We start from the raw sequence: 25,435 nt of genomic DNA on the forward strand, positions 1-25,435 counted from the left end.
CTTAGTAAAATTCTAGAAAACCTGCTATTGATTGACCCAAGCAGCTAAAAGAAACATACAAAATCAAGTTAAGTTGCTGATTCTTAGATTCAAGAATACCAGAAGTCATTGATACTTGAATTTTAGTCCTGGCTTTTCCACTAATTTGGGCAAATCATTCATTTATTTTTAAATGGCTATTTATATTGAGAGAGAGGCCACATGAGTGGGGGAATGGGGGGAGAGAGAGAGAGAGAGAGAGAGAGAGAGAGAGAGATGGAGAAAGAACATCCCATGCAGATGCCATGCTGTCAGCCCAGACCCTGATTCAGGCCTCCATCCCACAAACCTTGAGATCATGCCCTGAGCAAAAATCAAGAGTTGGATACTTAATCAACTGAGGCACCTAGGTGCCCCTGGGCAAATCACTTAAATGCTATAAATCCATTTCCCCATCTTAAACAAACAAAGACACTGGGATAACTGATGTCTTAGGTTGCTTCCAGCTGTAAAATCTGAAGTGTTTCTAGACACAAGCAAATCTGAGATGGAGATCTTAAACAGATTTATTCAAGAGCAAATCTTGAAGTAATGATAATTGTTTCCCAATCTCACCCTTCCCCCATCCTTAATGAATATTGATTTGGATATACCCAGTTATATACGAGGCATTGAATACTTTTCTAGTTCCTGTCATGAGTACATTTTTGATTGTCACTCATCCTACTCTGAGTCGTGTCTGATGTCACCTCAGTGGAATGGTATCCATTTGTACCCCACCTAGAAGAACCTCTACTTCCTTGGTACCTTTTGAAGTGGCTCATCAAGTCTGAAACTCCCCTTTTCCCCAATGGAATCACAAGCTTACTTCAGGGAGTTGGGAGATGGGACTCTCTAAACTGAGGGACTCAGTGCAGTTTAGTACATACTTGGGACCTCAAGAGCTACAGACTTAAAAAAAAAAAAAAAAAAAAAAAGATTGGGGGAAAAAAACTTTAAAAAGCCTCATGACTCCCTTGCAAGAGGCATTTACTTTATATCCACTGGTGTAGAATGCATACGGAATTGGATAACCAGTGTCCTCCTTCTCTTGATTACTGCAAATACTTGTGCCTGCCACAGTGCTGGTTTCCAGAGTTACATTAATTTTAAAAAGTCCCTGTGAGGTCGGCCCCGATTTGAGTTGCTGCACAGAGGGAATTTCAGCATGCAATATTTTAGAAAAGCAATTGGGCATATCCATAAGGACTGGGCTCGAAGACGTCTGCCCAGGAAAAAGACAAACAGACCAACTCCTCTTTCTTTGCGCCGCCTCCCCAGGGGCCTGGAGTGCATATACACTGGTCACTCCAGGCACTCACAACCGGATGACTGCTTCCGGTGAATGTACCAACCCACCTGCAGGCTCCGCCCCGAGGTCCGCCACCCTCCCAGCAGGCGCTGCGCGTGAGTCGTAGCCCCGCCTGTTGCGGCGCTGTGCTATGGCGGAATTGGACATAGGACAGCACTGCCAGGTGGAGCATTGCCGGCAGCGAGGTGATCTAGCTGTCCTTAACTCTAGGCGTGGTAGATGTGTACCCTGCTGAGCCTCCACGGGTAGTGGCGGCGGGTGAGGGGAGGTCGTGGGGCGGGGTCGAGTCTGAGGAGGCAGGGCGGGTACATCCCTCCTGGGTCGGCAGTGAGATGTGTTGGTATTTTTGTTGCCCCTGAGCCTTTGGCAGTCTGGCGGTCTCTGGAAAGGAACTATGCAATTTCTGGAAACATGGCTTGCAGTGCTCACTTTGGGTTTCGAGTGCGCTTTGCCAAGAAGTTGCGTCGCTCCCAGTCCTTTCTGACACTTAGGTCTGGGAGTGTGGAGACCTGTGTTCCCCTCTGGTCCTGCCACTGCGGCCTGGGGCAAGACACCTCTCTTTCCCAAACTATTTATCTGTTCCTTATCTGTCAGATGAAGGAGTTGAGCGAGATCCGTTTTAAACCTGGTCTTCGCAGCTTCTAGTGAGAACACCCTTAGCTTTGATCAGATTCTCCTCCTCGGGTTTCTACTAGGATGATCACCATGCTCACTCATTATGTCATTCTTTGAATATCAGTGACTCAACATTTATTGAGCATCAGTTTTGGTGCTGGAACTGCATAGGAGGGTATAAAACACGGTCTTTTCCATAGAAAAGCTTTCAGAATAATCTGCAGTTTGGAGCATTAATAAGGTGATGTTCTCTCTATGCTGAACTGAGAGACGATGTGATATACACACAGTCCAACGTAATAGTCAGTGGTCGTATGGCACAGGCCTTAGGATGGCCTGCATCTGGAGCAGGCAAGCTCCCAAAGCATTAGAGCCATATAGAACGCTCAGTCTTTGGTACCCAAGTTTCACTCCAAATGTGTGCTATGACTGTTGGCCACTGTTTGCCTGGGTGGCAAATAGGTTTCATCTCTCATTGCAGCCTCGGTTATTGGTAGTAGGTACCTGGTGAATGGAGTACTCTTGAGATTTAGCCCAGATTTCATGGGAATGTTACAACTGATGAGTGATACCTGCTGTGGTCAGTGGGCAAAAGGGCACAATCCCTGGTAGGTTCTTGTTACCTACAGCACTCTGTGTATCTTTTACCACTAGCTGTCATGGCCAGCCGTTCAGGAAACCTATTTCCTTGCACATCTTTCACAGAGAACCTTAGCCAATTGGGTTTTGACTGTAAGTTATGTTTATGTCTTGTATACCTGATTACCAAATCCATGGTATCTACCAACTTCAGACAGCTCTTAAAGTATAAATATATATGAAATGAGACCAGGGTGTAGCTCTTTTGGACTAGTGGAGAGGGGTTTTTAGAGGGTATTATGTGAGTATCCTAAATTTTGTTTAGCTTTTGGTTGGATAGAAGGATGGTATCAGGAAATTACCTTCATCTTAACTCTTCCCTCTGGGTCCTCTTGGTTTGCATTTAATTTTTAGTTCATCACCAAAAGTGCAAGCATGTACAATTTCTCCAATTTAAGAGAGGCATAAATGTTGAACAGTATTTTATGGTTCAGTTTCTTGTAGACAAATGAATACATACTTTCTTGGCCTGAAACATGCTCACAGTGTCATACTTCAGAACAATGGTGTCAATTCACTTAGGCTACTTCTGAGGTATAAGAAGAAGAGCTTTGTTCAGTCTCTTGTTCCACAAACTGAATTATCCAGGGATCCCTGTGGATTATAATAGGACCTCTTCTTTCTGTTTTGGATAAGGTATCCTGTAGGATGAGATCTTTTGCAGGGCAATTGTAGTCTTTCTGTAAAGTGTGGTGCCTTTTGTCTTCACTTTGTAAAAGTGGTGTGATTGGACATTTGCAGCTTCACTTGGCTGTGTACTGTAATACGAGGTCAAAATAGTTTAAACAGTCAATAATTTGGAGAGTGATTGTATCTAGTGAGAGTGGATACTTTGGTGTGCTTTTCAAAAATTCATTTCCTAACTTAGTTGTTCCTCAACAGAAAGGAAAAACAATTCAGGACTAAATATGGCAGTATCAATTTATCTATTGGATTTCTGAAGTATCTTTGAACACATTTCCCCATAGTCACCACAGGATTTTTCTGAGTTCAGTGTATTCAAAACAAGTTAATTGTTGCAGTTATTACTAATTAGTTACTTCCTATTCTTATCTTTTACATCTATCTCATTTGGTTTTTGCAATTAACCTGTGAAGTAGGTGTGACATACAGTATAGAAATATGTACACACATATAAACATGTACATACAGACATATGCCTGTACCTATATGTATTTATGTCTACACTACCTGATAATAGAGCTTTGGTTTTGTGTGCATACACACACACAAGAGTACTATATTCTATATCAAATATATATCCAAAGCTCTCTTTTTTTTTAAATTTTTTACTGAGTAACACAGATGGTTCATTTTATTTCCCTATAACTTTTTAATTGGCATAGTTAACATACAATGTTATTAGTTTCAGGTGTATAATATATAGATTCAGCAATTCCATATGTATTACTCAGTGCTTACCATGATCAATGTAGTCACCATTGTCACCATACAATGTTGTTATAATATTATTGATTATATTCACTATGCTGTACCTTTCATTTCTGTGACTTAATTACTTTATACCTGGAAGTTTGTACCTCTTAACCCCCTTTATCTTTTTCGCCCATCTCACCCACCTGTCCTCTGGCAACCAGCAGTTTGTTTTATGTAGTTGTCAGTTTTTTGGTTTCTCTGTTTTGTTTTTTAGGTTCCACGTACAAGTGAAATCATGTGGTATTTCATTTATGATACTCTTCTGGTTCATTTATGTTGTCACAAATGGCAAGATCTCATTCTTTACAGCTGAGTAATATTCCATAGTATGTATACATACCACCTCTTTCTCCATTCCTCTGTTGATGGACACTTGGGCTGCTTCCGTATCTTGGCTATTGTAAATACTGCTGCAGTAAACACAGGGATGCATAGAACTTTTTGAATTACTGTTTTTATTTTCTTTGGGTCAATAATGAGTAGTGAGATTATTGGATCATATGGTATTTCTATTTTTAACTTTTTGAGGAACCTCCATACTGTTTTTCACAGCAACTGAACCAATTTACATTCTTACCAACAGTGTATGAGGGTCTCTTTTCTCCACATCTTTACAGACACTTATTATTTCTTGTGTTTTTGATTTTAGCCGTTCTGATAGGTGTAAGGTGATATTTCATTGTGGTTTTGATTTGCATTTTCTTGAGGATTAGTGATTTAAACATCTTTTCATAGTTCTATTGGCCATTTCTATATCTTCTTTGGAAAAAGGTATATTCAGGTCCTCTGCTCATTTTTTTTTTAATGGAGTTATTTGTGTTTTTTTTTTTTTTGTTTTGTTTTTGAGTTGTATAAGTTATTTATTTATTACTTTTTATATTTGGGATATTCACCCCTTGTCAGATCATTTGCAAATATCTTCTCCCATTCAGTAGATTGCCTTTTTGTTAATGTTTTCCTTCGGTGCACAAAAGCTTTTTATTAGCTGTAGTCCCAAGTTTGTTTTTGTTACCCTTACCTAAGTTTTCTAGGAGTTTTATGTTTTCAGGTCTCACATGTAAGTCTTTAATCCATTTTGAGTTTATTTTTGTGTATGGTGTAAGAAATTTGTTCAGTTTCATTCTTGTACATGTTCAGTTTTCCAAACACCATTTATTGAAGAGACTCTTTTTCCATTGCATATTGTTGCCTCCTATTTTGTAGGTTATTTGACCATGTAAGATTTTAGACCATTGTGTTTTCATTTTCATTTATCTTCATGTATTTTTGATTTCCTCTGTTGATTCATTATTTGATAGCATGTTGTTTAGCCTCCAAGTATTTACGGTCTTTCCAGACTTTTTCTTGTAATGGATTTCTCGTTTCATACCATCCTAGTTGGACAGTCTTCCTAAATTTATTGAGACTAGTTTTGTGGCCTAATATGTGATCTGTCTTAGAGAATGTATTCTGTTTTTGGGTGGAATGTCCTGTATATGTCTGTTAGGTCCATTTGGTCTAATGTTTCATTCAAAATCACTGTTTCCATATTGATTTTCCGTTTGGATGATTTATCCATTGATGCAAGTGGATTGTTAAAGTGCCCCACTATTTTTATATTGCTGTCAGTTTCTCCCTTTATGTCTGTTAGTAATTGCTTTATGTATTTGAGTTCTTCTATGTTGGGTACATAGGTATTTTCAATTGTTATATCTTCATGCTGGATTGTTACTTTTTGTCTTCATGTAGTAGGCTTTGTCTCTTGTTACAGTGTTGCCTTGGCCTTTTTTTGGCTTCCATTTGCATGTTAGGTTTTTTCAGCCCTTTACTTTCAGTCTGTTTGTGTGTCTTTAGGTCTGAAGTGAGTCCCTTATAGGTAGCATATAGATGGGTCTCGTTTTTTAATCCATTCAGTTGCCCTATGTCTTTGGATTGGAGCATTTAGTCCATTTACATTTAAAGTAATTATTGACAAGTATGTAGTTATTGCCATTTTGTTACTTGTTTCATGGTTGTTTATGTAGTGCTCATGTTCCTTTCTCTCTTCTCTTGTGGTTTGATGGCTTTCTTTAGTGTTATGCTTGGATTTCTTTCTCTTTATTATTTGTGTATGTCTTACAGGTTTTTGATTTATGGTTACTGTGAGGTTCATATATAACATCTTATGCATACAGCAGTTTATATTAATGTGATGGTTACTTAAACTTGAACATTTTAAAAAGCACTGAATTTTTACTCTCCACCCCCCACCCATGTTTTATGTATATATCATGTTTTACCTAATTTTAGGACTCATTTTTGTAGATATCCTTAATTACTGCCTTTTAATCTCCATGCTGGTTTTATAAGTGATTTATCTACTACCTTTATTATATGTTTGCTTTTACCTGTGGAATATTTTCCTTTCATAAGTTTCTTCTACTTAAGGTGTTTTCTTTCCACTCAGAATTCCCTTCAACATCTTGTGTAGGGCTGGTTTAGTGGTGATGAACTCTTTTAACTTTCGCTTATCTGGGAAACTTTATCTCTCCTTCTATACCGAGTGATAACCTTGATGGGTAGAGTATTTTTGTTTGCAGGTTTTTTCCTTTCAGTACTTTGAATATATCATGCCACTACCTTCTGGCCTAAAAAGTTTTTGCTGGTAGCCTTATGGAGTTTTCCTTATATATATGCCTGTTGTTTTTTTTTTTTCCTTGCTGCTTTTAAAATTGTCTTTTTGCCATGTTAATTATAATTGGTATGAACCTTCTTGAGTACATCTTGTTATAGGTTGTCTTCACTTCTTAGATATGGATGGCTGTTTCCTTCCTCAGATTTGGGTATGTTTGTTATTATTTCTTCAAGTAATTTTTCTGCCCCCTTCTCTCTCTTCTTCTGAGCTCCCTATCATGTGCATATTAGTATGCTTGATGATGTTGCTGAGTTCCCTTATCCTATTCTCATTTATTGTTTTTTCTTTTTGTTCTCCAGCTTGGTTGCTTTTCATTATCCTGTCTTCTAGATTGCTGATCTGTTGCTCTGCCTTTCCTAATCTCTTGTTCTCTCTAGTGTGTTTATTTCAGTTATTGAATTCTTCATCTCTGACTGGTTCTGTTTTACATTTTCTGTCTATGTGTTGAAGTTCTCACTGATTTCATCCATTCTTATCTCAAGTCCATTGAGTATCTTTGTGACTAATACTTGCTTTTTTGGGCATAGTGCTTATCTCAGTTTCTTTTAGCTCTTTTCTGTGACTTTGCCCTGTTCTTTCATTTGGGACCTATTCCTGCCTCTGCATACTGTGTAACTCTCCATGTTTGTATTTGGGAGATCTGCTATGTGTCTTGGTGGTGAAAGTTAGTGTACTTCTGTAGAAGAGGTCCTGTGGTGCCTTGTAGCACAGTACCCTCTGGTTGCTAGAACCATCTGTTCCAGGGATGTCTTCTGGATGGGCTGTGTGCACACTGTTGTGCCTGAGCCTCCTTTGCCTTCATCCCTGTTGGCTGCAAGACCTACTTTGCCTGCTACTCGGCGGAGTTTGGTTCCTATATTGTTGAGAGACCCTGGTGGGCCTGTAGGTGAGTGGGCCAGCAATCAGACTGCGTGTCTGCCATCAGCCTCTGTGGTCCCACTGAACGGCAGGGCTTTCCCTGCTGCGTGGCCTGCTACAAGTTGCTGGAACTTTGGGCAGGCTGGTGTGTGGGATTATCTCCATCTCTCCCCAGGGCAGGAGTCGCTTTGGAGTGACACTGGTCCCTGCTGGGACTGCTTGTAGTGTGACAGGAGAGGAGCCACTCTGGAGGGAGTCTGCTGAAGTGAGCGGGTTGGATGTGGTGGAAACGCAGGTGAATACATGGGCAGACACAGGGTGCTGGCAAGGTGGTCAGTAGTTAGTGCTCGTTTCTCCAAGCGTACAGCTATCTGGCCTGGGAGAGGAGAAGAGAAATGGTGCCTCCTAGCACTTTTGTTCTTGGAGAGGTCTCCTGGAGATCCCTGTCTCTCTAGTGCACACTCTGAGATTAGTAAATGAATTGCTTTCATGAATACCCCAGATGTTTTTCAAACTGCTGCTTTTGTGCTAGTCTCCAGCAGTTATTTATCATGTTGGCTCTTTAAGGGTCAGGACTCAATTTACTATTGCCTCCAGCTCTTGGAGATTTTTGAAGTACCTGGAGTTAAGCCCCGCTGATTTTAGAAATTTGCCAAGTTTAGCCTCCCTGGTTTTCAAAGCCAGATGTTCTGGGACTTCCTGTTCCCAGTGACTGGGGTGCACGTTATGGACTCTGATCCTCTAGCTTTTCTGTGTTTTGTGGTGTCTCTTCCATTGATGGGAAGTCTTAAACCGGTTTGGTTCCTAACTGTCTGCATCCCTCCTACACTTCTATATGGCCTCTCTCGGTAGGATTAAGTGTGGAAGGTCTGTTCTAGCTGTCTTCAGGTGGTTTTCAGATGTAGCTGTTATCTTGGTTTGTTGATGGGAGGAGGTGAGCTCAGAATCCTCCTACTCTGCCATCTTCTTTCCACCCCCTCCCACAAAGCTCTACAGTTAAACAGTTTGTAGTGTTGCTAGATTAATAAACTGTGGAATCATAATCGAAACCCAGGATTTTTACTTCAAATGCAGGACTTCTGCAGTATACGGTACTCAGAAATAACACATAGTAAATCTGGTCAACCATAACAACCCAGAACTTTTTTTTCTGATTTAGCACACTACAAAGTAACATTTATCTTCTTTTTTTTTTTTTTTTTAATTTTTTTTTTTTCAACGTTTTTTTTATTTATTTTTGGGACAGAGAGAGACAGAGCATGAACGGGGGAGGGGCAGAGAGAGAGGGAGACACAGAATCGGAAACAGGCTCCAGGCTCCGAGCCATCAGCCCAGAGCCTGACGCGGGGCTCGAACTCACGGACCGCGAGATCGTGACCTGGCTGAAGTCGGACGCTTAACCGACTGCGCCACCCAGGCGCCCCGTAACATTTATCTTCTGATAATCCAGTTGCTCTCCATGCTTGAGGTTTTGATAGCTTTTGTTTAGCTACTTGTTACACTAGGATATTGGTCAAAAAGGAAAGTTCTCCAATAGATGTAGTTCAGTACTTCTAAAAATCTTTTTAAGGAAACTAAATCAAAATTGGATACTGACCAGTGCATATAACATTATAACATTTTCCCTCAATTTTAGATTTTCTCCCATTTGTTTGTGATGGTTGTTCAGGAGTATTTTGGTAAGTTAAATCTTTATGCAGCATTTGGGAATAATTTTAGTGTTTGTAATAAGATTTATTTCTGAAAAGCAGAATGATTTAAAATAGTTCTTACTTTAGCCATTGATATTTTGTATTCATAATTAGAAAAAAGATTAGGCATAGGCTCTGATTACTTGTGGATATATGGGGCTAAACTTCAAACTTTCAGAAATGGATTTATGTGTGTGATTTTTTTTTTGTGTGTGTGTAAAAGTTGTATTTGTGTCTTAATCGTAAGGGGAGAACATATCCACAATTCAAAGAATACGGTAGAAAAAAATATCCAGGTATTGTTACTACTCTTCATCTTAGTTAATCAAATGAAGAGCCCAACCTATACATCTCTTAAGTTGGCTATCACATGTTCTTCGTAAACATATCACATGCAAAGTAAAACCTGGGACCTAACCAAAGATTTTTGGAAAATGTGTTTTCTTTGTAATTAAACTTTCATGTTTTAGGCATTTAATTGATTAAATAGAACACTGAAAGAATTATTTTCAGAAGATCACTCAAAGATTTATTAGGATCAAATAAAAGTAATGCATATTTTTAAGTCCTTTAGAACAAGAGCACTTCTTTGACATTTTATTTCTTTTTTTTTTTTTTTTTAAATGTTTTTATTTATTTTTGAGACAGAGAGAGACAGAGCATGAGCAGGGAAGGGGCAGAGAGAGAGGGAGACACAGAATCGGAAACAGGCTCCAGGCTCCCAGCCATCAGCCCAGAGCCTGACGCGGGGCTCGAACTCACGGACCGCGAGATCGTGACCTGGCTGAAGTCGGACGCTTAACCGACTGCGCCACCCAGGCGCCCCTTTGACATTTTATTTCTGATGGTCTTTGAGAAATACAAAGAATCTTTTAACTCCTTTTATTTGCACACACCTTGGAGCACTCAAAGGTATCTTAGAGTGGTGAATCGTATTTGTGTACGTTCAACAGTTGGGTTTTGAGACTCTAGATGCTCTACGTTTTGCCATTTCAGTTTATTATATGCAGAGTTTTAATGTAGTGTAACTAATCTTAAGGATACTAACCACTAAAATATCTCCAATTAACTGTAGTTATATTTGATTGTTTGCATTTAAATAAACACTTTTTTTTTTTTTAATTATTTAAGCCTTGAACACAGAAGCAGGGAATCACACAGCTGCCGTGAGGTATGTTAATAGTGCTCCTAATAAAACATGTTTCTTTTTATGTACTTTGATTTTTGAATTTGATTCAGTTTAAAACCAGTCAGTGTACCACAGATTAAAATTTGGCATACTAAACTGATGATGTAAAGAGGCTCTTACTTCATGTTGTTATTTTTCATAGTTTGTTTTAAAGAAAAATTGGTCTCCTTAGTAATGACAAATCGTTAGAATTCTCGTATATTTCAGTTATGTTTACTTAGCCCACTTACAGCTTTAGGCTCTATATTTATAAATATACAGTGGAATTAACAGCCTCATCATATACTCCTTCCAGTTCACCTTCACTGTTTTGTTCATTTTCCCTGGATCCTGGTGTTAGGATTGTGTGGTTGCAGATTGTTCTGACTCGATTGGCCTTAGATCACCAAGAACAAACTTGTAGTCCGATAAAAATCCCTACACTAATTCTGACCAAATTGAGACATTAATAAGGGCTGTTAAATAGAAGCCAAAGTATCTTCTTTATTACTCATAAAGGATAAACTGAATGAAGCTTAGTGTAGAGCCTACTAGGGTGCAAAGGAGATTCAGAATTAGGCAGATTTTCCCACCAATCACACAGTGCTTCACCAGGTTAGGCCTCGAAGAGAAAGCTGAGCCCAGCATGCCAAATGTAATTTTCTCCAACTCATAATAAGTGGCTCCACCTCCTTTGGTCCGAGAAAGGCAGAAAGTGAAACTGAGCTCACTCCATTTAGAAAGAAGCATTTGACCCACACTTTTCAGTTAGTATTTATTCCTGACCAGCAATTACCAAGCACTTTACTGAGGACTTTTATATCTGTTCTCTCAATTATAGAAAATTCGAGTTAAATGAACTTCAGTTCAAATCTGGTCCTTTGAGGTTGAGGTGATTTATGTGATGAAAATAAAAATTAGCATATTGGTATTATGCAGGATTAGTTGGAGAGAAATAGTCATATAGTAAACATATTAATGTTTCTTATGCAGCTTGTAAATCCTTGTACTTTCTTTTTTCTTACAATATTTGACTTCTATGAACGTCTCTTGTGCAATGTCAATTAGATCTCATTAATTAAATAATGAATTGAAAATCGTTTTACCAGTGGACCATTAGAACAGATTTGGAAAAGGAGTTAAGAAGTTAACCCCAAGGGGCACCTAGGTGGCTCAGTCAGTTAAGTGTCTGACTGGATTTCAGCTCAGGTCATGATCTCATGATCTCCTCCTAACAGCATGGAGGAGCCTGCTTGGGATTTTCTCTCTTCCTCTCCCTCTGCATGTCCCCTGCTGCTGCTGCTGCTGCTGCTGCTGGTTCTCTCCCCCTCCCCCCTCCACCCCTCCCCCCTTCCTCTTCCCTCCCTCTCCCCCCCCTTCCCTCCCTCTCCCCTCTTGTGCTTGTGTGCTCTCTCTTCCTCTCAAAATAAATATTAAAATTAATTCCAACGAGGTATAACTACCATTTATATAGAGGAATGCCCTTTGGTTGTAGATTTTAAGAAATTATCTTGGGTCACCCGGGTGGCTCAGGTGATTGAGCGTCTGTCTGACTCTTGATTTTGGCTCACCTCCTGATCAGAGGGTTGATGAGATCCAGCTCTAGATGAGGCTCTGGGTTGACATCACAGAGACTGCAAAAGTTCATTCAACTCTAGAAACATGGGTATTTAAAACTCAAACTATCCTGACCTGGATATATATATTTTTTAATCTTGTAACATCTCTTCTTCTGATGTAATATTTGCTGGTAATACAATAATACATGCAGAATAGAGAATGTATCATTACAGAAACTGTCTTTAATCTTCTGTATCATAAACCTAATTTTAAGTGTTCTTTCATATATATACGTATTAAACTAAAGTCAGCGTAGAAAGTAGTTATGACTTGCTCTTTGAGGGTTGATGAGATGGTCACCTAAGCATATTATTATGGGGGCATCTTTGTTTAGGACTGGTACAGAGTAGAACTCTAAAATTATGAAGAGTAACTGAATAGTCATTTTAACTTGACTTAGAAGATAAATACACCATAGTAAGAAAGTTATGAAAATGTAGAACAGTCAGCACAGTAATCATTTATCACACAAACATTTATTATAATCTGTTAGGTGAGAGAATGTAAGTTGCTCTAACAAGTTTAAGCAAAAATGTTACATATGTTGCCTTCCAAAATAGATGTTGATTTGTGTTATATATGAACTCTATAATGCCATTTCCTCCTTTTTCCATTTTCAGGTGACCATAATCAATGAGAGACTGAAGTCGGATAAGCCCACGTCTTACCCATGCTCGTTCAGGGACTGTGCTGAAAGAGAGCTTGTGCCAGTTAAATGTCCTTACTGTGAGAAGAATTTTTGCCTGAGGTGATCACTCAGACCATTCAAATTCTATGTTTCTGTTTAAGTCTTGCAAATACGTGAACTAGTGTCACTCTTCTGTTGCTCATAGGCACCGTCATCAGTCGGATCATGAATGTGAAAAACTGGAAATTCCTAAGCCTCGTATGGCTGCCACTCAGAAACTTGTTAAAGACATTATTGGCAAGTATCTAGAAAGTTTGGTTGTTTCCTTACTGCTGTATATCTGTTAGTTATGGAGTCCTGCTTCTTATGTCAGCTTGCCACTTATGGAAGGTGTTTTTTTTTTTTTTAATGTTAATTTTTGAGAGAAAGAGAGCGAGCAGGGGAGAGGCAGAGAGAGAGAGACAGACAGACAGACAGACAGCCAGAATCTGAAGCAGGCTCCAGGCTCTGAGCTGTCAGCAGAGTCCAACATGGGGCTTGAACTCATGAATTGTGAGATCATAACCTGAACCAAAGTTGGATGCTTAACCAATGGAGCCACCCAGGCACCCCTGGAAGGTGTGTTTAATGGCCCCAATGGTTGCAACCTGGTATAGATTTTGATGGCATTTATGTGCCCATATTTCTTAGAATGCTGACCAATGAAAGATTGGAAATTCTATGGAAGTACTTACCCGATATTCTCTTTTACTGGGCCACTTAGATCAGCTGGTCAAGTATCATGGCTGGAAATGGTATTCATAAGGCCAGCGCAGTGGTTTGCTTTCTCTAAAGACTAATCATTAAGTCTCATCAGCTGTTCTGTGAATGCTGCTGATAATCTGAGGTGCTGGGAAGAATGTATCTGTTGCTTAAACCAGTCTCTCTGCCAACATGTTCAGAATTTTCATTCTGTATTAAGGATAGTACCTTTATTAAAATCTATGACCAAATCTTAAAAGTTTTCTGCAGGGGTACCTGGGTGGCTCAGTCGGTTAAGTGTCCGACTTCAGCTCAGGTCACGATCTCATAGTTCCTGAGTTCAATCCCCGCATCGGGCTCTGTGCGGACAGCTCAGAGCCTGGAGTCTGCTTCAGATTCTGTGTCTCCCTCTCTCTCTCTGCTCCTCCCCAACTCATGCTCTGTCTCTCTCTCAAAAATAAATAAATATTAAAAAAAAAGTTTTCTGTAGAAATGTTAGTGATTTGTTTTGGATTAAATAGGCTTAAATTGGAAAGGAAAGCACATAACAGTGAGTTTTTTCATGTAGAGATTGCTTAGATCAACCTCGATGATATTTTTATAATAGTCATGTATGATACCAACAAAAAAAAATGTGGTTCTGTATAACTATTATGTGTTATTTGTGTATATTTCAAAACTATAACAAATGATAGAACTCTGGAAATTTTTAATGTAAAAATTCTATGTGCTTTATATGCTTATACTTATTTCTTAGATTCTAAGACAGGAGGGACAGCAAGTAAACGAAAGAAAGGTGCAAAAAACAGTGAAACGGCTGCAAAGGTAGCACTGATGAAATTAAAGATGCATGCTGATGGAGATAAGTCATTACCACAGGTTGGTCTCAGATTTTGAAAAACAAAAATGTTTCAAATATAGCCCCCTTTGGACTCCTCCCACCCATCAAGTAACAACTAATCTGAACTTGAAATGTATTGTTACTGGTATATGGTATATATCTGCGTAGATAATAATTTTGACTTTTTCACTTTGAGAAGTCACAGTGAACCAGATCAACTCTTTTTTTCACTTGGCATCATATTTTTAACATTTGTCCATGCTGATACATTTAGTTCATTCATTTTAATAGGTATACATTATTCCATAGTATGAATATGCCACAAATTATCCATTTTCCTAATGAAGATTCAGATGTTTTTCAGATATTTTGCTATTATAAACTGTTACAACAGTGAACATCCTTGTGTATATGTGGGAATGTTTTTCTAGGGTGGTCCCTTTAAAACTCCATAATATTCATTATATTTTATAGAACATTCCAGTAGGTACTTGTGTACATACATACTACATACCTATATACATAGCTTAACACATTATCAGTAATACCTAGCCTTATATGTTACATACTAGCCTTATGTGTTATATAGTCTGATGTTTTTTATTCTGTTTTATTTTAAAGACTGTTGATTTTATAACCCCTAAAGGATTGAGACCATCAGATTGAAAAATGCTACTTTAGGGAATATACCTAGAAATAGACAAGCTGGGTCATGGAGTTTGCTTATCTTCAGCTTTATTAGACTGTTGTCAGTTGTTGTACTGATTTATCTCATTCCTACAGTGTCTGAGAGTTGATGTTTCTTGTTTCTAAATTTACTGAAGTTTAAAGTTGAATTTCCTTTGTGACTAATAAGGTTCAGCTACTTTGCATGGACTTATTGGCCATTTTACCTCTGTAAATTATTCATATCCTTTGCACAATTTTTCTGTTGGGTTTTTTTTTTGGTACTGCTAAAAATTATAGGATTGTTCATATATTCTGAATTCTGATGCTTTCTTGAGTAAATGGATGTCACATATCTTCTCAGTCTATGGCTTGTTTTCACTTTGCTTTTAATCTCTTTAGTAGTTCAGACTTCAGAATGTTAATGTACTCAAATTTATCGTTTTCCTTAATTTGTATGTTTGGAAATGAGATTTTCTTATATTTTCTTCCAGAAGTTAAAAAAAAATTAACTCTTTGTTCCATTTCGAATTTAGTTGTAAATAGAGATTTTTTTCCCCCAGTAGGGATTTCCTGTTGTCATAACATAAGATAATGAGTTCCTCCTTATAATGATACCTTTGTCATACACCATATTGTTCTAGACATGTAAGACTAATGTAGGGATCTCAGTTCAGTTCCTTTGGTCTGTTTGTCTGTCTTTGCATTAATATCAAACTGTCTTAATTATCATAGCTTTATAATAAGGACAAGTCTGTCCATGTTATTCTTTCAGTCACATCTATTCTTGGCAATTTATTCATTTGTAAAAAAACAAAAACAAAAACCTATGACCACTTTGTCCCATTCTTTGAAATTGCAATTTTGATAGGAATTAATGCTAAATTTTAAACTAGAGACAGTTGACATCTTTAGAATTTTGATTCTTCCCATCTATGTCTATGATTGATCTTTCCAACTTTTCTTTAGGTCTTTTTTTAGATCTTTAACATTTTATAATGCATATATAATATATATATTTATATATCTTAGTCTGCTAATTGTTTTTGCTGCCATTGTAAATAACTTAAAAAATTTTTTTTCTAAATGTTTATTTTTGAGAGAGACAGCATGCGAGTGCAGGAGGGGCAGAGGGAGAGGGAAACACAATCTGAAGCAGGCTCCAGGCTCTGAGCTGTCAGCACAGAGCCGATGCCAGGCTCAAACTCACGAACTTTGAGATCATGACCTGAAGTCAGACGCTTAACCGACTGAGCCACCCAGGCACCCCCATTGTAAATAACTTAAAAAAAATTTATTTTCATGACTGATTATTGCTCGTTGTTTGTTGTATGTTGTCCTTCTATCCAGCAAATAATCTTCCTAGGAGTACCCATAGTTAGATTTTCTGGGATGTTTTCTGTGTAGCCTTATCTTCTGCAAATGACAGTTTTGTGGTTTTGTGTGTGTGTGTGTGTGTGTGTGTGTGTGTGTGTGTGTGTGTGTTTGCCAAATTTTCTTTTCTCCTTCTCATTATTATTGTCTTAGTGTATTGGCTCAGATCTCCAGAACATCTTGAATAATGTGAGTGATAGTAGGCATCTTCATCATTTCTCTGACTTTAATGCAAATGATTTTAAAGTTCATCAGTAAATACTACATTTGCTGTAAATTTTCAGTAGAAGCCTTTATCAGGTGAGCAGTACTTCTTTCTGTTCCTAGTTTGCTAGGACTTTATATCATGAATATGTATAAATTCTTACTGTAAGTTTTTTTCTACCTCTAGTAGGATGATCAGGTATCTTTTCTTTCCTTATGAATGTTTTCAATTACATTAATCTATTTTTCTGTAAAATCACCACATCTTCCAAAACAAACTACTTGACTCTGGTATATAATTCTTTTAAAATGCACTGCTAAATTGATTAGCTAATATATTATTGTTTGTGCTATTAGTAGCGAGACTACGCACATAAAATTTGTTGAGTAGCTTTCTCTCTTCTATTCTTAGAAATCTTTGTAGAGGATGGGGATTATTTGTTCCTGAAGGGTTGGTAAAGGGTGTTACAACGCTTGAATCTGTTGCCATTTTTGAGGGGAGAATTTTGAATATGGTTTCAATGTGTTAAATAGTTCTTGGTTTATTTGGATAGTCCCTTCTTCTGAAATTTTGGTTAATATTAATTGGTCTTAAAACTTACTACTTGATGTAGATTTTCCAGTTTATTGTTCAAGTTTTTCTCTTATGTTCCAAGATCTCTATTGTGCCTTTAGTAGTCATTCCATTTCATTGTTAATATGTTTCATTTGTACTTTATTTTCTCCTTGAACAGTCTTGTTAGAGGTGTGTGTGTGTGTGTGTGTGTGTGTGTGTGTGTGTGTGTGTTTAATTTATATTTTAGTTGTAAGAAGCATATCTTGGTTTGATTGACCTTTCTACTGGTTTTCTGCTTTCAATGTCACTAAATTCTGATTTTTATATTTCCTTTTATGTTGGATTTTCTGATCTTTTTCCATCTTCTCACCTTGACAGTGAATTTATTTTCAACCTACTTGTTTGAGTGTGGGTTTTTTATTTGGTAACTTGATACAGTTTTAAACACAGAAGTTACAAAAGTAGTACAATGATTTTTTTTTTCCATATCCTTTATCCAAATGTACCAGTTACTTACATTTTGCTCATTTTGCTTTGTCATTTGCAGTCTTTCTCCTGCCACCCTTCCCGTTTGTATGTATTTATATGCATGTCTGTGTGTACGTGTGTGCATACTAATTTTTGGTCTGCTTGATCTATTGGTTTCTGAGACTGAGGGTGTTAAAATCTCCTGCTACAACTGATTTTGTCAGATTTCTTTCTTGTAATTCTAATGTTTTTTCTAAATAATATCAGGTACATGAAATTTTTTCATCGTTGTATCTTTATGAATTTTACCTTAAATCCTATTGTGAATTATAATACTGTTTCACTAGCTTTCTCTTAGTGAATGCTTAACTGTTACGTCTTTTTAAAATCCCTTTCATATTCAACTTTTCTGTGTTTTGTTTTAGGGTGTCTTTTGTAAGCAGCATATAGCTGGACTTTCTTTTTTTAATCCAGGTTGATAATATCTCTTTTATAGGTGAGTTGAATCCATTTGTATTTATCGTGATCACTGATACATTTGAACATACTTCTTCCATCTTAAGCTTTCTGCTTATCATCCTTTTCCTTGATTTATTTCTCTCTCCTCACATCCTTCATGTTGATTGCATTTTCTATATTCCCTTTTATTCTGCTGGTTTAGAAACCATTGATTGCAGTCTTCTTTTGTTAGTGATTGTTCTTAATATTTTCCTTTTTTTTTTTTTTTTTTTAAAACTTCATTTGTTGGTTTTAAAATTGCAAATGTAGTACATGCCTTTACAAGTGTAACTTTTAACAGATCTGTAAGGGGAAAAACCAAACACACCCTCCTGTGTCCATGTCCCTCCCACTAAAGCAGTTGTTTTCAACTGAAGGTGATTTTGATCACAACTGGGCATGGGGATGCTATGAAATCTAGCGGGCATAGGCCAGAGATTAACTATACATAGGACGGTGCCCACAATAAAAGTTTTCTGACATTCCCAAATGTCAATAGTGACAAGGTTGAGAAGGGCTGCCCTAAAGTATCCAATAATATTGCTCAAATTGTTTTGCAATTATTTTATTGCTTAGGCATAATAGTAAAAACTTGTATAGCACTTACTTTGTTCTAGGCCCTCTTCTAACACATTTAATCCTCACAACATGCTTATGAGATAGGAACTGTTATCTCTGCCTAACAGGTAAGAAAACTCAGGCACAAAATGGTTAAGCAAAGCCAGTAGGTGGTGAATTACAAATTGAAACCAAGTAGGCTGGCCTCAGAAAACAGATTCGTGATGCACTTAATAGTTCATCATGGAGCATGACACATGTCTGTAGCTATAACTTTTCCCCTTGCATTAATGTGTCTTTATACACATATATATTTATACATATACATGGATGCATACATATATATGTGTGTATACCTGTGTATAATTTACATAAATGGATGTTTACTTATATATGTATGCAAGCACATAAAGAATGTTTTTTGGTCATTATTTTATAAAAATGGCATCATCTCATTTTTTTTTGAGCCCCTAGTATATATCAGGCCCTGGGTATACAAGAGTAAATAGAAGTCCTTGCCAACATGGAATTTATATTCCAATGCGGTGAGTTAACTGTTAAATACATACTGCCATGTCAAATAGTGATTATAGCTGTAAGTGAAAATAAAGCAGTTTTTAGGTAGATTATTACCTGTATATATCCTTATTAATGCCCAGCAGAAATTTTCTCAAGGGAGCTGGTATAGCTCTAACTGATTCTTTAAAAACTAGATAAATATTCCATAGTGTGGATGTACAGGTCTGTAGATTCTTACTTTGCCATTTTCCTATTGATGAACATTCACTTTGTTTCCAGTTTTGTCTACTGTGCTAAGTAGTCTTGGTCTGGTTTCTTCTTTTTGTGAGATAAATTCTCAGGAGTGTGTTTGTTGGGTCAAAGGATACGTGTATTTTAAATCTTCATAGATGTTGCTAAGCTGCTTTATAAAGAAGTTGCAACAATTTACATTTCTACTGGCAATAGTTATAATAGCCTTTATTGACTGATTACACTATGCCAGCCATTGATTTTTGGCTCTAAATTTTTTTTACCTCCCTTAATACAACCTCCTGGTATATTATATATCCTCATTTCACACATGAATGATTTGAAGTTATTTAAGATCACTCAGGTGATAAACCTGCCATCTTACCCAGTTTAATATACTGCCTCTTGTGGCCAGATATGAGGTACGCTTCCCCTCCTCCCATGGTTTCTAGTAGCTGTTACATGTTTTAATGTGTTCCAGTCTAATGGCTATAAAAAGATACCTTCTAATTGCTTTAATTCGCATGTTCAGTTTGAGCATCTTTTATTATGTTTGTTAGCCATGTGTAGTTGTTCTTTCAATCACCCTTTGATCATTTTTCTTTTTGGTTGTCTGTTAACCCATACTCCTGTCTTTTTATTTTGTTTGGACAACTTCTTATGGAAACTCTTGGAATATAATAGATATTCTTTTTCCAAATCAGATTGATTATAGATATGTTTTCAAAATGTATCAAATATATTGATTTCACTTATATATCTTGTTGACATGTGTTTTAATTTTTTCCAAGGTGTGCCTTTTTCTGCTTCCCCGCACCCCCACTTTGGTTTCTTTAGGATTTTTATTTTTTGGCATTTTGCATTTGTCTTTAATCCATCTGGAATTTGTTTGTAGCATGTAATAGGAGCTGAGGACCCAATCTTCTTTTCTTCCAGTTTTTTAGCTAGTTTTGCCATCACCAATTATTAAATCATTTTTCCTTTTGAAGATGATAGTTGGTATTCCAATTCATGACAAGTTTAAGATTTATTTTTACTGGATCTGTTTTTGGATTTCCTATTCTATTCCACTCATATTTTTTTTTTTACTCCCAGGTCAGTACCAACTTGATTTGATGCAATAACTCTATAGAATGTTCTAATATATGATAATGTAAGTTCACCTATATTTTTTTTCTTAGCAGTTTTTTTCTTCATATTTATTCATGCTTATTCTATTTAAACTAAAACTTTCTCTGAGGTGGGGGGATGGGCAAATCGGGTGAAGGGGAGTGGGACATACAGGCTTTTAGTTACGGAATGAAGAAGTCATGGGAATAAGAGACATAGCATTAGGAATATAGTCAATGACATTGTAATAGCATTGTATAGGGACAGATGGTAGCTATACTTGTGAGCATAGCATAATTGTATAAACTTGTTAAATCACTGCTTTACATCAAAACTAATATAACCTTGTGTATTAATTATACTTAAAAAAAAAAAAAAACAAACCTAGGATTTTTATGGTTATCCTAATGGGACAAGGTTTTAAGTGACAGACTCCAGCAAGTAATGTTAAAGATCATAGGCTCTTTAAAGGGGAAATGGAGAAACTGAGAGAAATCATTATAAACAGCATGAGAACACAGTATGGTCTTTAGAAATGTGGCTTTCCGTGTCCCCCAGTTCCTACAAGGATGTAAGCTGTGAATAATGGTGCCGACAGGAGGTAAAGATTTGGCCATTTATGAGAAGCCCCCTTAGCTATTCTCAAGAGGATTTTTACCCTCTTGATACCTTCCTCTTTATCGTGGAGATTCTGGCCTCTCCCTGCTCACTAGGTATAAGTAACTGATGGAAAACCTCAATACATTATCTAGGGATTTCTGTAAAGTTAAAGTAAAATTCAGTCTCCCAACAAGTTCTGACTATTAGCAAGTCCTGACTGAGTATCATTCCTGAAGGATTCACTTTGGGTTTGTGCTATAGAACATTGTCTTCCTGTCTAATAACCTTGTATGCCTTTTCATTTATTTAAATCGTGTTTTAGTGACTTCTGTAACATTTTGTTTTTCATTTACGTCTTATTCCTTTTCATCCCTAATTATCTCCTGGGTTTTGTTTTGTTGTGAACATAATTTTTCCCCCAACCTCTATATCTAGGTACTTCTAATATAGAGAAAAAAGATGTTCAGTCACATTACCAAATGCTTTTCTTTGCCTTCAATTTCCAGGTAAACAATCACACCCCATTAACATAAGGGTAGTTTTAATTTTTTTAATAATTATACTAGCTGGTTCCCTTTTTTGTACTGTATTATCTAGACTCTCCATTGTAATGTTTTATAATATGATAATAGACATGTGCTAACAATTTTAATTTTTAACATATATAACTAAATACCAATTTGTCTCTCAGAATTTAAAGTTACTTGGTATTGTATCCTCTTGAATGAGACAGGAGTTTGACATGCTTTCTCAAGTTGAATATGTCCTGTCCCACCATCCTTGTTCACACATGATTATTTTTAAGTCAGTACTATAGCTATTTAAATTTGCCAACATATTTTTTTGAATTTCTCCTTTCCTTAGGACTCATTTTTATTTTGGCTAAACTACTGGTAGTTCATTCATTAAGAGTCTTCATTGGTGAACTCTTTGAGTCTTTTTTTTGTCTGAAAGTGCCCTTATTTTGCCCTCACTTGAGCTGGATTGTCCATTAGACTCTCTCAACTCTCTTAATATACTATTCATTTTTCCCTGTTGTCTATTATTGGGGAAACATCTGTCAATCTTATTGCTTTATGAGTAATCAGTCTTTCTCTAGTAGCTTTTAAGAGTTTGGTATTTTCCAATTTCAGTGCAATGTTTCTACATCTGGATTTATTTTAATTACCCAGCTTGGGCCTGGAGGTACATCTTTAATTTCACTTATTTCTTCACTTTTGGAAAATTACAGTCATTTTCTCTGAATATTGCTTTCTTCTGAAATCTTGTTAGACCTATTTTTGGGATGTATAATTTCTATCTTTGTATCTATTTGTGCGGCATTCTAGAGGACTTCCTCAAATCCATCTTCAGATCAATTAAGCCTTTTTATTGAAGATTATCAAAATTTCTCCTGTTTGAGTTTATTTCAGAAACTGTACTTAAAAATTTTTATATTTCTCATTGGATCTTCATAGCTTGTCCTATTTCATTTGTTTTTGTTTCATACTTTCTTGTTCCATTTGTATGGATATTTCATAATTTAAAAAACTTTTAGGGGTGCCTGGGTGGCTGTTGGTTAAGTGTCCAACTCTTGATTTTTGGCTCAGGTCCTGATCTCATAGTTGTGAGATCAAGCCCCACTTTGGGCTCTGTGCTGCTAGCCTGTTTGGGTTTCTCTCTCTCCCTCTTCCTCTGCCCCTCTCCCCACCAAATAAATAAACTTTTTAAAAATAAAAAAAAAATAACTTTTTATAATGTCTTTTTGAATTCAGTTAGTTCATCTGCCCATAGTAAGGTTAACTTTTGAATTTCCATTTGTAGATTCTGCATGTTCGTCTTGAGTAGGAGGTTCTTCACTGTATCTCACTGTTGTCACTCGCCTCTTCCTTTGGAGCAATTTTGCATTTTCTTCCACTGGCCTTACTCAGGACTTCCATTCCAATCCAAGTTTCAGATTGGCAGTTTGGGCTTTTGCCCTCCAGAGATTTTCAGATTATTGTGGATCCATTTACTGACTTGGAAGATGCTGGCTTTGTTTGCTGTCAAGAGGTTTTATCTGTGCTTCTCTGCCTTTCCTAAATATTACTTTCTGTAAGCAGTAGTCAGCATTCAGCAGTACCTTCTTCAACTTTCTTTCCTGGAGCACAAGTCCCACACTAGCCTCTCCTTCCAAGCAGTGAGCCGGAGCCAGGTACTTTACCTCCATGCAGCACTGTTGCTTCCCATTAACCCACAAGCTGAACTCTTGGCTACTATTTTGTCTTCTGGAACCTTGAGAGTCTGTGGCTCAGCCTACCTATCACTTGTTTGCATTTGTTATGTTTTTGATCCTCAAGCATATTTTGCTTGCGCCTTCCTGCCCACCTTCCTTCCTTTCAGTGAGGCTATAACTTTTACATTCTTTCCTTTTGTATTTACGCTCTTATTACCTTGCTTTGGAGCAGGAACTATTAGGTTATAGAATTGGCCCAAGGCTTGAATTTCTGATCATTTTTTTTCTTTTAATACTTGTTACCTGTTATGACACATTTCACTGGTTTTCAACAAATCTAAATTCCTTTGTGTTTAGATGGAAATCGTGTTGAATCTATTATTTCTTACCATAATTGTGATATTTCCCCTATAATTAAGAGATAATCCAATTATAACAAAATATTTATTGTAGCAGGAATTGGTCTGTAAAGCCACACTTTGTTAAAGCAATTGTTAGGAATTGGGGAAGATCAGGGGCCAAACACCTTGCTCCTCTTTATTTTTCCTCCTGCATTTGTTAACTTAGCAAGAAAATACAATGTAAGGAAGCATATAGGGCATAAAATACTAGAGGAACCGTCTCCAAATCTCTGAATCATTCTGTTTTGTTATGGTACTTATTTTATTGATTGATTGATTGGACCTTTTGTTCTCGAGAGCCCTGCTGCAACTAAATATGTAGTAAGGTCTTTCAGGTGAAATGTTACTATGTATCAGGAAACTTTAAATTGCAAGTGACAGAAATTTGATAACAATAACTTAATGAAAACAATTTTTTTTTATCCTATAATGGGGAGTGATGTATTGATCTGATCTCAAGGGATGACTGGATTCCAGGACTCATCATCTTGAAAGAGTCCATCTGTTTCCTTGACTCTTCTCTCTGTGTTGGAGTCCTTTCCCATTTGAGGAAACTTTTCCACATTAGTTCAGGAACAGCTAAGAGGGTTTGGGGGGAATAGATAGGTAACTTCAGGTTTAATTCAATAAGACTTCAAAAAAAAAAAAAAAAACCAGATTGCTCTTCCCTCCTTCTAGCTTTTGAACATAAAAAAATCCCAGGAGGGGTGCCTGGGTGGCTCAGTCGGTTAAGCATCTGACTTCAGCTCAGGTCATGATCTCACGGTTTGTGAGTTTGAGCCCCACATCGGGCTCTATGCTGACAGCTCATAGCCTGGAGCCTGCCCCTTCCCTAATCATGCTCTGTCTTTGTCTCTCAAAAATAAACATTAAAAAATTTTTTAAAAATCTCAGGAAAAGGCTTTGCTTGTCCTGTTTTACATTACATGCTTCTGTTTGCACAGACCACCCTAGCTAGGGTCTTCAGTCCTCTGCCCATGCATTTAGGTGGATTCATGGGTACTATGATTGGTATTCCCACTAAAAGTTGTATCATTAGAGGGTAGTCCTCTAACCAGGAGAAGACAGGAAGAGAGGTCATGAGACAAAAAGAGATGCCTGTGTCATATACATAATCTATATTTTAACTTTTTATTTTTACAGAAAGAAAGAGTTTACCTTCAGGTTTTCTTACCTAAGGGGAGCAAAGAGAAAAGCAAACCAATGTTCTTTTGCCACCGATGGAGCATTGGAAAAGCCATAGACTTTGCGGCTTCTTTAACCAGTCTCAAAAATGACAATAATAAATTAACAGCTAAGGTAACAACTGGTCATAATTTTTTTGTAAAAGTTTTAGGATACTCTTTTACCAGCATGTTTGTTTATTACAGTATGACTTATTTCCCTTAACAGAAATTAAGGTTATGTCACGTTACTTCAGGAGAAGTCTTACCCTTGGATCATACTTTGGAAACCTGGATCGCTAAGGAGGATTGCCCTTTGTATAATGGTGGAAATATTATCTTGGAATATCTTAATGATGAAGAACAGTTTTTAAAAAATGTTGATTCTTATTTGGATTAGTCATGTAAGGATTCAAGCCAGAAATGATGAGGAAAATTCTCTGTTAAGTCCATTTCTTTTACTACACATATCACATATATTTATTCCTAAAAGTTCCCTTTTAATTTATTTCCATTATGTCATTTCCATTATCAATTTTCAGCTAAATTGAATTTGAGTTTTTGTGTTTTAAGCTATGAACTGACATTCAATTATTAGCAAATTTTTGTAGTTAGCTTTTATTAGGTTATGGTCAGTAACAACAAAAAAGGTATATTTCATTTATTTTAATG

General features: G+C 36.9%; 1 protein-coding gene across 1 annotated transcript; it reads left to right on the top strand.

The window, feature by feature from the left end:
• Positions 1-1,418: 1,418 nt before the first annotated feature.
• ZFAND1 (zinc finger AN1-type containing 1) lies at positions 1,419-25,163 on the top strand. The gene is made up of 8 exons (XM_049633614.1): positions 1,419-1,515; positions 9,169-9,211; positions 10,355-10,394; positions 12,632-12,759; positions 12,845-12,936; positions 14,138-14,259; positions 24,744-24,899; positions 24,993-25,163. Exons 1-8 carry the CDS (start codon positions 1,461-1,463, stop codon positions 25,161-25,163), a joined length of 807 nt encoding a protein of 268 aa, XP_049489571.1. The 5' UTR covers positions 1,419-1,460.
• The last annotated feature ends 272 nt before the right edge of the window (positions 25,164-25,435 follow it).

This window comes from Panthera uncia, chromosome F2 (genome assembly GCF_023721935.1).
Source record: "Panthera uncia isolate 11264 chromosome F2, Puncia_PCG_1.0, whole genome shotgun sequence".
NCBI lineage: Eukaryota > Metazoa > Chordata > Mammalia > Carnivora > Felidae > Panthera > Panthera uncia.

What these genes read in the sequence shown, in the direction of transcription:
- ZFAND1 (XM_049633614.1), top strand. Translation starts at nt 1,461, where the DNA reads ATGGCGGAATTGGACATAGGACAGCACTGCCAGGTGGAGCATTGCCGG. An exon ending in AATCACACAGCTGCCGTGAG is followed by an intron (nt 10,395 to 12,631) that starts GTATGTTAATAG and finishes TTCCATTTTCAG; the next exon opens with GTGACCATAATCAATGAGAG. An exon ending in GAGAAGAATTTTTGCCTGAG is followed by an intron (nt 12,760 to 12,844) that starts GTGATCACTCAG and finishes TGTTGCTCATAG; the next exon opens with GCACCGTCATCAGTCGGATC.